Source organism: Eucalyptus grandis, chromosome 6 (assembly GCF_016545825.1).
Source record: "Eucalyptus grandis isolate ANBG69807.140 chromosome 6, ASM1654582v1, whole genome shotgun sequence".
Classification (NCBI taxonomy): Eukaryota; Viridiplantae; Streptophyta; class Magnoliopsida; order Myrtales; family Myrtaceae; genus Eucalyptus; species Eucalyptus grandis.
Genome location: NC_052617.1, coordinates 4,011,804 through 4,027,877, shown reverse-complemented (window position 1 = coordinate 4,027,877; position 16,074 = coordinate 4,011,804). Strand labels below are relative to the sequence as shown.

Genomic DNA, 16,074 nt, shown 5'->3' with positions numbered 1-16,074 from the left:
GAATCCTGTAGATGGGAATGATGATGATAAATTATACAGTCAATTCCAACCGAAAATGAGTGTTGCGGTTGATAATCAAGGAAAAATGGGAGATTTGTTCAGATCAAAGGAGCAAAAGGATCTCGTACTCGAAATTCTTCAAGCGTGGGGTAATAAACCCTAGGAGTGTAGATTTTGATTTTCTGGATCGTGAATATGAACTTGAGGGAAAAGTTCAGTTATATTCAACTTGAAAAGTTCCGTCCGACTCTACGAGAGGCCTATCTGAATTAACCGTGCATATTTCTATTCAAATCTAAGCTTTTTGGATGCGAATAGATTCTCGTTCAGCATTAAAGACCAAGATTATGTTGTGGATATGAATATGTTGGAGATGTGTTAGAAGTCGAAAGAGGAAGATATCGCCCAATCAAAGTTTCCATTGCTCGGGCCACTCTTGAACCGGTGAAGGACAGGAGAAGATGAAAAGATCACCTACTTAAGGATGGGTGCATTCAACATCTTGCTTCACAAGATTGTGATTAATTGCCTCCGACCAAAATCAACTTCCAAGACTCGATGTTTCAAGTTCGAGAGGCCAAGCCGATGTATGTCATTCTCTTTGGAAAAAGGTTTTCTCCCTCATACCGTGATGTTTCACATGTATAGAGCAATGATGAAGGACAGAGGTCAACTCCCTTACCCAAGCCTTGTTACGAAGTTATTCGGACATCGAATATTCAGCCTCCACAAATCTTTTGTGTTCGACCATGCGATCATATGGTGGTAGGTCTGAAAATGGTGACCAAAATGCGTCCAAGGAACTGAGCAAGGAGTTGGAGAAATTCAAGGAGAAGACTCCCGCAAAATCTCATCAAATATCTTAACGGCTAAAAAGAAAAGGGAAGGAGCCCATGGTTGCTCCATCCAAGAGAAGAAGAGCTCTCCTTGTTGAGGATGAAGATGATGAGGAAGACATCACCATCTCGCATTGGCTTTGAAGAATTTAAGTCGTCCCGTTCCACGTAAAGAATCGAAGCAAATGACGAAAGAAGCGAGAGGAGAAGGAAGAAGAAGAAATAGAAGCTGAAAAAGAAACAGAGGAGGAAAGACTGAAGAAGAAAGAAGAGAAGAAGGAGAACCCAAGAACACTCTTCTTCACCGTAGGCATGGAAACGGGGGAGATCGGGGAGAAAAGAGTGAAGTCTTCATGTCCCGATGCAAGTGAAGGATGAGGATGTTTATGCATCTCAATTTCCAGAAGAAGAATCATGGATATTCTTTTGGAGATGCGAGGTCAGATTTATGCCTTGGGATGCGAAGTTCAAAGCTTGAAGAATGAAGGTCAAGCTTCTTCCCGTTCATTGAATGATAAAATGAAAGCTCTCTCTGTTCGTAATCAGGCCAATGCCAAGAGTGAGGAGATTGCACGGCTAAAGGAAGACTTTAAAAGACCGGGAAGGCATCGTTCGGTTTATGGAAGATTTCCAGCTTGTCCGCGTTCCCAAGCAATCTTAACTTCATCTCATCCTTTTTAATTATGACAAAAGGGGGAGAGATGCAAGATTTGATCAAAAACCTTTCATTCAACTTTTAATTGTTTGTTGGATTGTTTTGTGGTTTGAATCGCTTGACTTTGGTTTGTGTCTGGATGAGAACCGAACTAGACTTGGACTTGATTGCTTCTATTAACTAATATTGATATCTTATGGATGGCTTCATCATATACCGGACTAACCTATTTTCGTGGTTGAGATTCTAGTGTTATTCTCGTTAAGCCATTTACCTCTATAAGATATGCATATGTGTTTGAGAAATGTTTTGCGGGTCAAAGATATCCAAATCTGCAGGAAAGTTTTGTCACCATCAAAAAGGGGAGATTGTTGGAGAAATCTTCTTGAAGTGTTTTGAAGTTGACAAATCGTTTCTATCGATCTAGTCGAAGGCTTGCACTCGCTATTTAAAGTCTAAAGACCTTGGGACAGCGACTCAAGACTCAAAGTCTATCCTCATTGACAGTCACTAATCCGTTGAAGAAAGGTTATCCGTAACCTGGATGTTTCGTTGAGGATTTAACCTTGTCAACTCGGAGAAGATCTCATGGCTGGAGAAGACATAAATGGAGTCCTTTGATTGATCGAAGATTGATTCGATATTTGAAGATCCAGTGATTGCCTAAATATTATTGGAAGGTTCTGCTTATGGAAACCGAGATCCTGATTGTATGGGCGAACATGATTGATGGGCTATCAACACGTTCCTTTAATAGCTTGAACAATCTTCCTAATTGATTCCGTCCAACGGGTAGATTGGAGGAATTCATTTGGTAAGTGCCAACGGGTATGATGGCATAAAGGAGTATATAAGGAAGACTGTCTTAGTTGTTCAAGGTGTGCGCGATAGAAGAATTCCAAAGTCTGAAGCTCTTATTTGTTTAGACAAATCCTTTGAGCGAATACTTGTATACGAAAGAGAGAGTCTATATTTGTGAGAAATCTTGAGGAGGTGTGGTAGAACATCTACACCTTTGTGGAATCAAGGCAAAGCTGTGCTGTAACCTCTCTCTTGTTCATAGTGGAATCCAGCCAATAGGTCATGTCAAGTGAAGAAGAGTGGACGTGGAGGCTTGATATAAGCCGAACCACTATAAACCGCGTGTTAAATTTTCTCTTCTCTCAGTCTTACTTTGATTATTGTTTCCTCCAACTTGTCTAGTATTGTGCAATTAATTGAGAAAATTCTTTATATACCTATTCACCCCCCTCTAGGTACTCATACTAGCAAGGGAGAGGGCCTCACGCCACACGTAGGTGGAGAACCTCAGGCCAGCTAGGAGGCCACCAAGTACGATGTGAGCTTTAAGGAAGTCACATGTATGTGAGCCTCACGAAAGCCTCCAATAGTGAGAGCTTCGGAACAGGAAGTCACCAGGTGCAACAGTAACTTCTAACCGAGAGGCACCGCAGCCTCGGCAGCTGCAGTGTGAGCAAATTATCCCTCCATGATTGGAAATGAAAAATAGAATAGTTGTGTATGTGCATGTATCAGCTAGTTTGAATTGAAAGTTCGTACCTAAGGGAGATGGAGGACGGAATGGGATGACAGCTCGCTGGAGATCGCAACTAGAGCAGCACGAGAGAACTAAAGTCACAAAAAGCTGGTGGCAAATAACTGAGAGGAGAGAGAGTGAGGTGAATGAGGAGGGAATGAGGTGAAAGCCGATGCTTCAGATTAGCACAAAAAGGTCGTTCTCCAAGCCATATATATATATATATATATAACACCTTTGGCAGACGCAAAAGCATATTAGAATCGGAGATTTCATATCTTTCGTTATAAGGAAAAAGTAAGCCCTCGTGATTGAAGGTCAGTGTATCCTAGAGACTAAAGCTCAAAGCGGAGCAGGCACTTCCAAGTGTGTGTTTACAAACTGAGGAAAGATGGCAATTCTTTCCTAGTTCCTTTTGTAATAGACTCTTCTCATGAAGGCAATCACTTTTGACCTTTGGCAGATGTAAGAGCATATCAGAATCGGAGATTTCATATCTTCCGTTATAAGGAAAAAGTAAGCCCTCGTGGTTGAAGGTCAATGTATCTAAAGACTAAAGCTCAAAGCAAAGCAGGTGCACTTCCAAGTGTGTGTTTACAAACTGAGGAAAGATGGCAATTCTTTCCTAGTTCCTTTTGTAATAGACTCTTCTCATGAAGGCGATCACTTTTGACCTTTGGCAAACGCAAGAGCATATCAGAATCGTAGATTTCATATTTCCGTTATAAGGAAAAAGCTGCCCTGCCCTCGTGGTTGAAGGTTAATGTATCCTAGAGACTAAAGCTCAAAGCGGAGCAGGTGCACTTCAAAGTGTGTGTTTATAGACTGAGGAAAGATGGCAATTCTTTTCTAGTTCCTTTTGTAAAGACTCTTCTCATGAAGGCAATCACTTTTGACCTTTGGCAAACGTAAGAGCATATTAGAATCGGAGATTTCATATCTTTCGTTATAAGGAAAAAGTAAGCCCTCGTGGTTGAAGGTCAGTGTATCCTAGAGACTAAAGCTCAAAGCGGAACAGGTTCACTTCCAAGTGTGCGTTTACAGACTGAGCAAATATGGCAATTCTTTCCTAGTTCCTTTTGTAATAGTCTCTTCTCATGAAGGCGATCACTTTTGACCTTTGGCAGATGCGAGAGCAAATCAGAATCGGAAATTTCATATCTTCCGTTATAAGGAAAAAGCTACCCTGCCCTCGTGGTTGAAGGTCAGTGTATCCTAGAGACTAAAGCTCAAAGCGGAGCAGGTGCAATTCCAAGTGTGTGTTTACAAACTGAGCAAAGATGGCAATTCTTTCCTAGTTCCTAGCAATTCTTTCCTAGTTTCTTTTGTAATAGTATCTTCTCACGAAGGCAATCATTTTTTACCTTTGGCAGATGAAAGAGCATATCAGAATCGGAGATTTCATATCTTCCGTTATAAGGAAAAAGTAACATGCCCTGCCCTCGTGGTTGAAGGTCAGTGTATCCTCCCAAGAGGGTTACAAGGAACATTGATTACGAATCCTTCCAACAAGGTTACAAGGAACCTTTATTTGATTAGGTATCCTCCCAACCGGATAAAAGTAACGTGCCATCGTGATTGAAGGTCAATACATGCTCGCAAAGCTAGATTTGTTGGAGCTCGATACCACTGTTATTGTTGATATAATAAATAAACTAAAATTACATAACATCAGCAGTAGCACTAGCTATGTCTCAATGCTAGTGCTGATGTTCAATCGTTTTAGTATTTTTTTATTATTATTATTATATAGCAATAACAAGATTATGTATCCTCCCGACAAGCTAAAAGTAACATGCCCTGGCTCGCAAAGCTTGATGATGTATCCTCCACAGAATAAAAGTAACGTGCCCTCTCATGGTTGAAGGTCAACTACAATCCTTATCACATCTTTTCTTTTTGTTGGCATGTGAGGACACTATTTAAAAGAGTTATGATGAAACTACGACCCATAACGATCCAGGGATTAATCCCCTTATTGGACCATAGAGGGCCCCAATATCGACTAAACTATTGTCAAGAACTTCTCATTTTTTAATGTGAAAAAAGCATTTTATTTGGAGAAATTTGATTCTTCTGTTAGATTGTACTTTTATAAGCAAGTCTTTTTTTAAGTAGAAAAGTAGATTGAACATTTACCAAAAGAAAAATGTTTAATTTCTAATTGTAGGAGTGAAATAGGACCAACAAAATTTTTTAGATAATTAATTAATTCTCACAAGAGCCAAATATTCATACAGCAGCTCATTTATGCAGAATTATCCCGAATGCCATGTAGGCTTTGTACAAGAGGCATTCTTGAACAAATTCTGAAATCTGATCTCAATAAATCTTAATCCCTCGATTGTGCATCAGCAGATTTCAATCAGAAATCGACGTCCATGATGTCTCGACATTCTCATGAACATTTCCTTTCATGTAATCAAGAACCCCTCGGCTGTTGTTGATCTCCCCTCCAACAAAAATTTTGTTCCTGCTCTACCTTCAAATTGTCATTCTATACGCATCAATAAGGGTACGGGGGAATACCCGAGATGGCTTGGATCGATGCAGGCGTGGACGCAAGAAGAGTCGAGCTTGAGCATATATATGGTTCGGAAAAGAAGGCTCAATCGGACATGGGAAGATCAAGATGAAGGAAGGTCAGTAGGCCGAAGAAAGCTGTCAGATCGGGAAAACCATTTCTCATTCCAAGCTGCTTTTTCTCCAAAATAGACTAACTTCCAGATAATATTATGGTCCTCAACAGAGCCGTGCCTCGCGTCAATACACCCATATACATATACATTCCACAAAAATTTAACTATACATAAAAAGAGAGATTTTCGTTTCTTGCAGATTTAGGAACAACTCAAATCACACTAGCCACTACATCCTCGAAGCCTGGTCATCCCAAGCTCAGTTGGGTTAAACAAGGAGAACATACTCCTGTTACAGGGAGACGCCGGATGTCTTCTAATGTAAGATCAGCGCTTCTTGCTTTTGCTCTTCGTGATCCTTGATTTGGTTGATTCACCAGGAGGCTTCCAGATGATGTCGTCAAGATTGCCACAGAAACTCTGGTAGAACTGCAATGCAAATGAGTGACAAAAGTTATGAACCGAAGATCCGCAAAATAATCGACTCTTAATTCTTGTCCCCTCATGACCCACCCCCTTCTTATGCGCACAGAGCTGCTATCAAGAGCTAGTAGCTCTGGCTTGTGGCACTTCATTTTCCACGACTACATGGGCTCACTGTACCCCAATCAACCGACAGTTCTATGTCTAGCCTGCCCATACGATTGGTCAGCACGTCGGTATGGGCAAGCCCCTGATGAGGTCTATTTATGAAGAAGCTTCTCGAGCAGTGGAACAAAAGATTAGAATGAGGAATGGTACAGAAATGAACACTTGAAAATAACATGAACAGTACCTTAAGGTACTCATTGGCATCTCCAGCTGCTCTCTGAATATCAACCATGAAGAATGTTGGAGCAACCTCAAAAATCTGGAGACCGAAGGAGAGAGCAAAAACAATTAGTTGACAGATTTGTCATTGAAGAAAACAAAGTACCCAATGAGGCCTGAATGCTTACCTCCAAAATAACAGAGAAATGTGAGGTCTTGCTTGCTGATAGACCTTCCACTCTCATCTGGCCATCACCACAAAACGTAAGTTTTTTCCTTTTTTCAGGTCAGATCCATAAAACTAAGTTCTCTAACAACATACTTTAGGATGAAAATTACATTATGGAAAAAAAATTCAGAATTAAACCATTAAAAGCATGAATAAATGCTTTTTTTCCCTTTCACATAGTCAAATGATGAACAATCGGAATAAAACCAGAAACCAAAAACACAGGTATAGGAAATCTAAGGAAGATATGCATGCAATTGTGTGGATCCTTGCATAGCGTGCGTATGAGAGAGGACAAAGAACTGATGCTAACATAAAGGCAACATCATGCTATAGTCTATACCTTATAATTGCGAATATGTGTCTTGAAACCCATAGATTGTGCAACAACTTCCATACTCGATAAAACCACCTTTGCAGGCTTCTGCGACACAAAGCGAGTTTGATGCTTCACAGAGTCCTGTCGAAGATGGGATGAATCAAAGTTCTGCACATTTTACAAGAAGAGGGTGGTCTATGAAAGAGCATCGACAAGATTAAACTACAAGCAGTAACACATTATGCCAATAGAAAATTTTATTCAGCTAAATCTCGTACCTGACCCCTGTCAAAGAGGGCTGAAAGGTTTAACCCTTGAGATAAGATTATTAAGTCAAATGCATTAAGAATCAACGGACGCATGTCTTCATTCCCGCCTTCCTCATTAGGCTGCTGTTCCTACAGAACGGATAGAATTTTTTTTTTCATTCATTGTAAAAAGAGAAATGGAATGCCAACAGCAGAAATTATGGGAGCACAATAATGCAACACAAAGAATTAAGCACCACTGAGAGCTGACACGAGATGGCGATGTTCTACTAAGGTGGGAATGAAAAGTATGTAACTAGAGTCTCTCTGATTATGAGACCATAGGCTTCATTTCAGATAACATTGTGGAGTAATATCAGAAGTATGCAAAGCAGCAATAATAATTACTTCACAGATATCTATATATATCACTCCATATAATAATGTGAACATGAAGTCAAAGCTAAGTCAAGAGAACACAAAAGCATATCAAAGAATAGTTTTTTTTTTGGTGGAGCATATCAAAGAATAGTTGGTCACCAAGATTACATATAATATAAGTTCACGAACATATGGTCAATTGAAACATAATTTTAGATGCAACTGCATATCTTATATGAGCTGAAATAAACACAGTTAATGCTAAAAAAGATGTAATCCTTTGCCAAGCAAAAAGGGCTCGCTTCTTTTCCTCTGAGTCTAAGAGAAAAGAGAGAGAATGCATGGCTTATAACTTTCTGATCAATGTCACTTAGCACAAGCTAATTATTTCACTGAAATCATTGTTGTTAGAATTTTTAAAAAATAAATGACGCTATCATTTAACAACTTAAGTTTTTAAAATAGTTGGCAATGATCCCACAGAAACTCGCATGGTATCAAAGCCGGAGGTCCCAATTTCTAATCTTGCCAGGCTCCATTTGCCTCCCAATTAAATTTCAATGCTTAGCACCAAGCAAAAGACCAGACTAAATGTGAGGGGAAAATGTTATAATAGTTAAATAATAAATCACGCTTTCATCTAGCTTAAGCTTTTAGAATAGTTGGCAATAGTTCCACAAAATCTCACAACTATATAAGAAGCACTGAGAGCAAAGTTAATTCAAAAGTTCTCTTGACCGAAATTTGTCCTTAAAATACACAAAGAAATAAAACACTGCGAATTTGAAAGACTTACAGACCTCATCATCATCAAAGGCAGCATTTATATCTTCCAAGTTCACATCTTCGGATTCAATGACTTTGACAGGATTATAACCTTTCTTAAACCATTCATCATCTCTGATCTGCTCTATTGTAATTCGCTGAAAACAAAGAAAGAGACTTCTCAGAGACAAATGGATTAGCCAAACTCTTGTATGGTAATAATTAAATTTTTCATCAACATAATGAATAGCTGCCAAGAAGTAGGAAATAAGCCCTTATTAGCATCCTCCACAGGACAAGTTAGTAAGTGATTGCCAAAGTCAGGACACGGAAAATGTTTTCGATATTATGGAGAAAATAGGAAAAGGTATGATAGAATGTTTTCGCAAATCATGTAAATCTATATACAATCTTATTCATCACCCCATTGCCTTTTGGATGATTTAGACAACTGTGCATGCATTTCAAGTTTCCACTATCTTAACAGGATGTATATTACATCCCTTCTCAATTGAATACAGAGTTCCGACCACAAAGAACAAGAGCATCACCTTGCCAAGATGCTTAAACTATATTCACTCAAGTTGACTGCAAAATTCCTCCTCTGGTAGCATTATATAGTGACAAAAATGCCAAGTTATTCATGTAAATGTCCATTCTTTGCATGTAAACCATTTTAAGATTTTAATTACAATAACATAAATAAATGCATATTAACATGTGATATCAAAACCAAGTAAATAGTTTTGCTGCGACAGGACATAAGATGCTCGATTCAAGCAGACAAGAAGTCTGCATCCAAGAGTATTCTCAATACTTACAGTTTCAGGATTTGGATCTAAAATCCTCTTGATCAAGGACTTCGCTCCCACGGGAAACCATGATGGGCATGAAAAGTCAGCATTATCAATCTGCACAAGAAAACAAAAGTTCAGATTTACTTGACCAAAGGAGAAATATCATAAACAGAGTAAATGCACATCTGTATCTTTGATTAATAAGCTGAAGGACAAGGTACAAAAAATATGATACTTGATTCCTGATGTTACACCTAAAGTGACAATATAATCTAAATTAACAGTGCTGACCATAACCGAAAGAATGCATAGTTAGCGGAGAGAGACACAATATCAATAAGAATGACAATTTGAAAAGCCCAAGGTTCAAAAGTACCTAGTTATTGAATAGCGCTTTTGTTTCTTTATATTACTTGAGCTCCATTAATACAATAAATGTGGGTGATAGAATTGTGCCAACTGCTAAGAGTCCATTATTAGCCTACAACCCATATGTGGCCGAGCAAGTTTCATACAACCTTAAGTGAAAACAAATCAATACATGGATGCAGGGAAAAAGGTAAATAAAGCAGAAGAAAATCATGCCTTACTGTAAAGTGTGGTGAGGTCTAGTTCATCAAACGGGAGATATCCTGCTATCAAAACATAAAGGATCACCCCGCAGGACCAAACATCTGCCGGGGCACCATTGTAACCCTTGTGACTAAGTACCTTAAAAGCAGAAAAGAAGAATGTTATGGAAAATTGGAGCACAATGAAGTACATGAAATACAACCCCCTAACTCAAGAAGAATTAAGTTAAAATGGGATTAAGTCAATAATTACCTCTGGTGCTACATAATTAGGAGTCCCACATGTTGTCCGAAGTAAGCTAACCCCCTATAAATAGATGATTAAGAGGAAAGAGAATCATCATAATCCTTCTTCCTCATATATGATTTCATCAAACAAACATAACATTGATGATCAAAATAAATTTTACCTGTTCAGGCAATGCGCTAAGACCAAAATCAGAGATTTTCAAATTTCCTTGGGAGTCGAGTAATAGATTTTCAGGCTGTACAATGGTGGGAATAGAATCAGAGTTCCTTCAACTATCTAACAAATAGAGGCTTTTAACACAATAGGGAAGCATCACCTTTAAGTCTCTGTGATAGACTCCTTTGCTGTGGCAAAAATCTACCCCATCAATAAGTTGTTGAAAGTATCTTCTAGCCTCAGCTTCACTGAGACGTCCATGATGGACCTGCGCAGTTTTGACTCACACTTAACATAACTAATTGCAAAGAATTCCACACAAGCAAGGTTATACACTCCAAGCAACTGGACCATTGATCTTATAGGCTAGACTACTTACTATTTTGTCGAACAATTCTCCACCTGTAATGAACTCCAGGATTATGTAAATCTTAGTTCGGCTGGCAAGTACCTAGAAAGCAAGTTCACAAACCAGGAACGGAAAAAAAAAAAAAAAGCATCAGATGAGCTGTGTAGAGAAGCATCATGTAACTAAGATTCTCAGTTAGTTGAATATCATACCTCATGAAGACGAACTACGTAGGGATGCCGCACAAGTTTCATTATCGATATCTCCCTTTTAATCTGCACAGTAATGCAAAGAAAGAAAATTTCCTAAATACAGAGAACTACTCTAGGTAACCAAATATTCAAGCAATGCTCTAGGTAACCAAATATTCAAGCAATATAACTGCTTACACAAAATTATGTCTCTGTGGCCTTACACACCACACATCCAGAAAAGACTTTTGGTATGATACTGCTGAGAATCATGCGGGAATCAAACCACAGAATATTCACAAGGATGATAAGCAAAAATAATTGCATTATCTATCAAACAGGGGAAGGCACACTGGCTTTGCCACACTCCTTAAATCATTGAATTCTGCAGCATAAATGAATAAATGTAGGATTCATGTACTTTCAGAGAGAATATTGAAAAAGTAATCAGTGCCAGTTTTCACATCCTCAAGCTCCAATCGGTTAGGAAATTTCGAAGGACGCCGTAGTGATTACGCTAATGAAGATCTCTCTAGTGTTAGTTTTCCTCTTCTCTCCAAGTTGAGGAATTGTACAGAACGGAAACGCAGGCCTCTCATACGACCCAAAAAACAAACAAAAACCCAAATCCCCAAGCTGATTTATCTTGATAGAACACGCATACCAATTATCAAGAAAACAGCATTTGCACAATCGAACAGATTGATTATCTCTAACAAGCTGATACTTTCAAACTCGGTGCCTCATCTTCCCATCATTCAAGACCCAATTAAAGGAAACCCACAGAGAGATAGAGAGACCTGGTCCACCATCTTGTGCTTGATGATGGAGCTGCGATCGATCACTTTCATGGCGACGCTCTCCCCCGTCTCGGTGTTCTGCGCGAACTTCACCTTCGCAAACGTCCCTTCTCCAATTGTCCTCCCCACCTCGTACTTCCCCACCTTCCTCACCACCATCTTCTCTCTCTCCGGGAACAAACTTCCACTCCACTACATCAACCAATCACCATTGGTGCAGCAGCAGCTCCCCCTCTTTCCCAGTTGAAAAAAAAACAGAAAAAAACAAGCACTTCGATCCCAGGCCACAGCCCAAGAATTGAACTCCCGGGAGACGCGAACCCTTTGAATATTGCACGAAAAAGCAACAACCTTTGATTCCTCAGCCCACGCGCAGCCGGAGAAAAATCGAAACTTTACTTCGTCTTCCTGAAAAAGGAAGAAAGAGAGGACGAAAGGGCAGGCAGGAGATTCCTTGTGCTCGTTGCCAATCTCAAGATGGCAGAGGGAAAAAGCACGGATGGGGATTTTTCCGTGTTTATTCGTTCGCTTTAAAAGTAAGGGGCGGTGGTCGGATTTCAAGATTTGAAGGCCGGAGAAAGAAATGGAGGGATTAGGTGAGAAAGTGGGAGTTCGATTTTTTGAAAAAGTGTTTTCTTCGGAGAAACCAATAAATGAGGGAAAAGAAAGACCGAAAACGAAATATGAAAACATGTTTCGAGTGCTCGTTGACTCCAGTGGTCTTTTTGCCTGATGCCCGCGTCTGCCTACGTTATCCTACTAGTTTTGTTAATTAGTTCCTGCTTATCTTATCATGTGACTACTGTTCTTTTCGTTTCGTTTAACCCAGGAAAGTGGAAAATTTTATATCTGTATATTATATGCATTCACGAAATTATGTGGAAGGAGGACTAGGAACCTGAAGAAAAATAATATATTTAGTTCTTTTCCTTGAAAAACTGATATATTATAAGTGAGTTTTAGATCATTTCTATTTTTCTTTTCTTTTTCTATTTCTTTTCATTGTGTTTCTGATTATTTGCTTTCTCCTCCGTGACGTCCACTAGACCACTGCCCAGGCCTCCTCGCCGTTACTGTTGTGTAATCATACAATCCGCCTCTCGCATCGCCCACACCTCCCGCCGGCCGCCGCCCTCTGGTTTTTGCAGGAGGGGACAATGCAACGAGACTTTGGCAAAAATAACGTGGCATGACGGCGACGCGAGCACAATGAAAGCAGATGCAATTAATCGGTGCAGAGGATGTCACACCTCGTGATAATACTATCACCTAAACACTTGATTTGTAGTTCAAAATTGGAGCCATGTCGTTGTACCATAACCTAAAAAAAGCCTCATGTAAGTCAGTAGTTCTAAACTGTATTTGTAATGTAGCTTTACTCTCCTCATGTGTTCCTATATAATTTGATCGATTCATTCATATTCCCTTCATCATCCATCAAGTATGCTAGCAATTGTATCTAGTTCAAACTCTCTCGCCCCACCACAGCCTTGTCGGACTGAGTCGCTTCACTAATACTAGTATAAAAACCCCAAAAGATGAATTCAGTGGAGGAAATTCATAGCTAATTACTATTTTTTGTCCAAATTGTTGATTTCTTCAATTTGGCTTCTTTTATGACAAAAAATTCTGCTTTAAGAATCCGTTTGTTTTGCGGAAAATATCGCATTTTCGGAAAATATTTTCTAAGAAGTTATTTTTTGGAAAATGAATATATTTTCCGATGTTCCACTAAAACCTAAACTTTGAGTGGAAAAATTATTAAAAATTTGAATTTTAATATTTTTAATTGACCAAAAATTATTTTTATTTTTATTTTTTAAAAGAATTTTTAATTATTTGTATTTTAAAATATCGAAATTTTTATTTATTTTTTCTTTCTTTCTTTTTCTTTTTCTTTTCTTTTCCTTCCTCTTTCCTCCTTTTCCTCTACTGTCGTAGGCCTGACGATGGGTAGCTACAAAGCAACTAACCAAGACGCGATTGCTGATCCGGCGAGCTCGAGACTCGACCGATCTCGCCCAAGCTCGCTAGAGGTTCGCCAAGCTCTAGCAAGCCGCGAGCTTGCCGAATTTGGCAACTAAGCTCGTGCTCGCCTAGATCGGGAGCCCGAGCTCCGCCGCTAGATCCGACAAGCTCACGGCTCACGAGCCGGCAAACCATTGGCAAGCTCGGGATCTAGTGAGGCCCGAGCTTCGCCCAGCCGGGCGAGGCTCGAGCTCGGGCGAGCTCGGCCGCCAAATCGGGCTAGGCGAGCCTCGCCGGCCTAGGGCGAGGCTTGAGCTAGTTCACGGCCGATTGTTGGCCGCCACGTGGCCGGCGACTAGCCAAGGCTAAGGAAGAAAGATGAAAGGAAAGAAAGAAAAGAAAAACATTTAAAACTCGATTTTTTAAAAAAAAAAAAGAAAAAGAAAGCATATAAATAAAATGAAAATGTAATGGTGAAAAGAAGTAAGTGGAAAATGTTTTTCACTTTTGAAAAGTGAAAGACATTTTTCTCACCTTTAAAAGTTGTTTTTTCCAATGATAGAAAACATTTTTCTTAACTAATTCATTTTCTATGAAACGAATATTTGGAAAATCCGAAAACGTTTTCTTAAAAGTCATTTTCCGTGAAACGAACGGAGCCTAAATAGGTAAAACTCTACTTTTTGAAGAGAGGAAAAATGTTAGAAATGTTCTAAACTTATTGAATTTGTGCCAATTTAGTTTTAAATCTTTTAATAATGTTAATTTAGTCCTAAACTTTTGACTTAATCTTAATTCAGTCCTTCTTGCTAATATTGTCTAGATATTGCTAACATGGATGCCAAACAACCTACTAGTACTACCGATACTAACGTATATATTTTTAATGATATTTTTATATTTTGTGATTTTTTTAATTTTTTTCCCTTCTTCTTACTTTTGTCAATGGCCACCGGCCACTAATGTCAACATAAATGATTTGTTTTGACCATTTATATATATATATATATATTGGAGAAGTTTGGTTTTGGTTTTCTTTTCCTATTTTCGTCCACTAATGTCATCGTGAATGACTATTTCCGTACTTGTATTTTTTTTTTATTCTTAGATTTCTCCTCAGAAAATACTAATGAATTTGAAAATCACTCCGCTTGAAAATACACTTTCTTCTCATTAGATCTATATCACCTAATGTGTATGCATTTTAAATAATATGTCATGTGTACTAAGGCCCTGTTTGGTAACCATCCAAACGGGGCCAAATTCCGATTCTTTGTTTCCGGAATCGGTTTCGGCCTAGAATCGCGTTTGGTAAAATTTTTGTTCCGAAAGCATTGGGAATAGAATCAAGAACAAAAAAAAAGTTGATTCTTGTTCCGGGAACGAATTTGAGAATCAAAATCAAGAAATTTTCTTCTTCCCTTCAGCCAATCTCACGACCGCCGTCCACCACCGCCCGCCATCGTCCGCCGCCGCCGCCGGCCGCCCACCACCGTCCGCCAGCCACTGTCCGCCGGCCGATGAGGGCCGGCCTCGCCGAGGGCCGGCGACGCCGGTGAGGTCGCCGGCCGAAGAAGAAGAAGAAGAAGAAGATGAGAAAAAGAAAATAAAAAGGAAAAAAGTAAAAAAAAAAAATTATTTAAAAATTAAAAGAAATTGATTTGGAACAAAATTAATGAACACAAGACCAAACGCGATTCTATTTCAGAATCGGAAATTTTGGACGATTCCAAACGACTTAAAATGCTTAGAATCGGTTCCTATGAACATAATAAAAAAGAATCAGTTCTGATCAGAATCTACTCCCGGGAACAGAATCGTTACCAAACACGCCCTAAACGTTTCTAGAACAATAATATACATTTCACAACTGTCTTTTTGCACTTTCACAACTTTTATTTTATTTTTTCACTAACAAGCACTCATTGACTTTATCATGGAAAGTGATGTGAGAGCATGTAACCAGTTCAAGATAGGCTGAGGATGATGTATGCCTTAATTACAATAACAATGAACATAAAATGATGCAACAGATGGCAAATGTAAAAATAATAATAATAAAGCAGGAAATGGCCTAAAGGTAATGAAAGTTGCGTTCTCGACATATTCTGGGTATTAAGACAAGCAGTGTTAAAAGCGGCAAGAGGAGCAGACGCTAGACCTTTGATTACATCTGTCCATTAAAGGAGGATAGAAAAAGGAATTGAACAGCACCAATCTGGAAGGGAAACGTGGAGCTACACCTGTTCCTTCCACTATCATCTGTCTCGATTAGGCTTTGCTTCCACCACGGATTTCACTTGAGCTGCAATTTAATTGATTAATTAAGCGATCTTTTTAAAGTATTTATGAGTTGCCAGGTTGACTTATCTTTAGAATCGAGAAGAAAACGTGATAATCGGGACCACAGATTAGTGAAATAAGATGGAGTTCGATGGAGCAAGCACTTTGCCATCAAATTTCAAGTACGCTTATTCTCTCAGTTTTTTTCTTTTTAAGATAATGGACGATGAGGACTGTCGCTCAATAATTTCAACTTTCAACGAAAGTGACGAGCATAAGGAACATATGAGAATTTCTCACCAGAAATAGAACTATCACATGTTTTCTCTTTTCTTTTCTTTTTTAATGG

General features: G+C 39.0%; 1 protein-coding gene across 5 annotated transcripts; it reads right to left on the bottom strand.

Moving 5' to 3' along the window:
* Positions 1-5,695: 5,695 nt before the first annotated feature.
* Positions 5,696-12,132, bottom strand: LOC104448049 (CBL-interacting serine/threonine-protein kinase 8). 5 transcript variants are annotated; one of them, XM_039315902.1, is made up of 14 exons: positions 11,475-12,132; positions 10,696-10,758; positions 10,514-10,585; positions 10,295-10,402; positions 10,139-10,213; positions 9,982-10,035; positions 9,742-9,867; positions 9,181-9,270; positions 8,395-8,517; positions 7,244-7,357; positions 6,990-7,106; positions 6,606-6,662; positions 6,443-6,517; positions 5,696-6,096 (listed from the first exon to the last, which is right to left on the bottom strand). In XM_039315902.1, the coding sequence occupies exons 1-14, from the start codon at positions 11,631-11,633 to the stop codon at positions 5,995-5,997; spliced, it is 1,335 nt and encodes a 444-aa protein (XP_039171836.1). In that variant the 5' UTR covers positions 11,634-12,132; the 3' UTR covers positions 5,696-5,994. The 5 variants fall into 5 exon arrangements, with proteins under 5 accessions (XP_039171836.1, XP_010060129.1, XP_010060128.1 ...); XM_010061827.3 differs by having other exon boundaries at positions 7,244-7,363; positions 11,475-12,130; XM_010061826.3 differs by having other exon boundaries at positions 6,990-7,133; positions 11,475-12,130.
* Positions 12,133-16,074: the final 3,942 nt, after the last annotated feature.

What these genes read in the sequence shown, in the direction of transcription:
- LOC104448049 (XM_010061825.3), bottom strand. Translation starts at nt 11,633, where the DNA reads ATGGTGGTGAGGAAGGTGGGGAAGTACGAGGTGGGGAGGACAATTGGA. An exon ending in ACGTAGTTCGTCTTCATGAG is followed by an intron (nt 10,586 to 10,695) that starts GTATGATATTCA and finishes CTTGCTTTCTAG; the next exon opens with GTACTTGCCAGCCGAACTAA. An exon ending in TTAGCGCATTGCCTGAACAG is followed by an intron (nt 10,036 to 10,138) that starts GTAAAATTTATT and finishes ATCTATTTATAG; the next exon opens with GGGGTTAGCTTACTTCGGAC.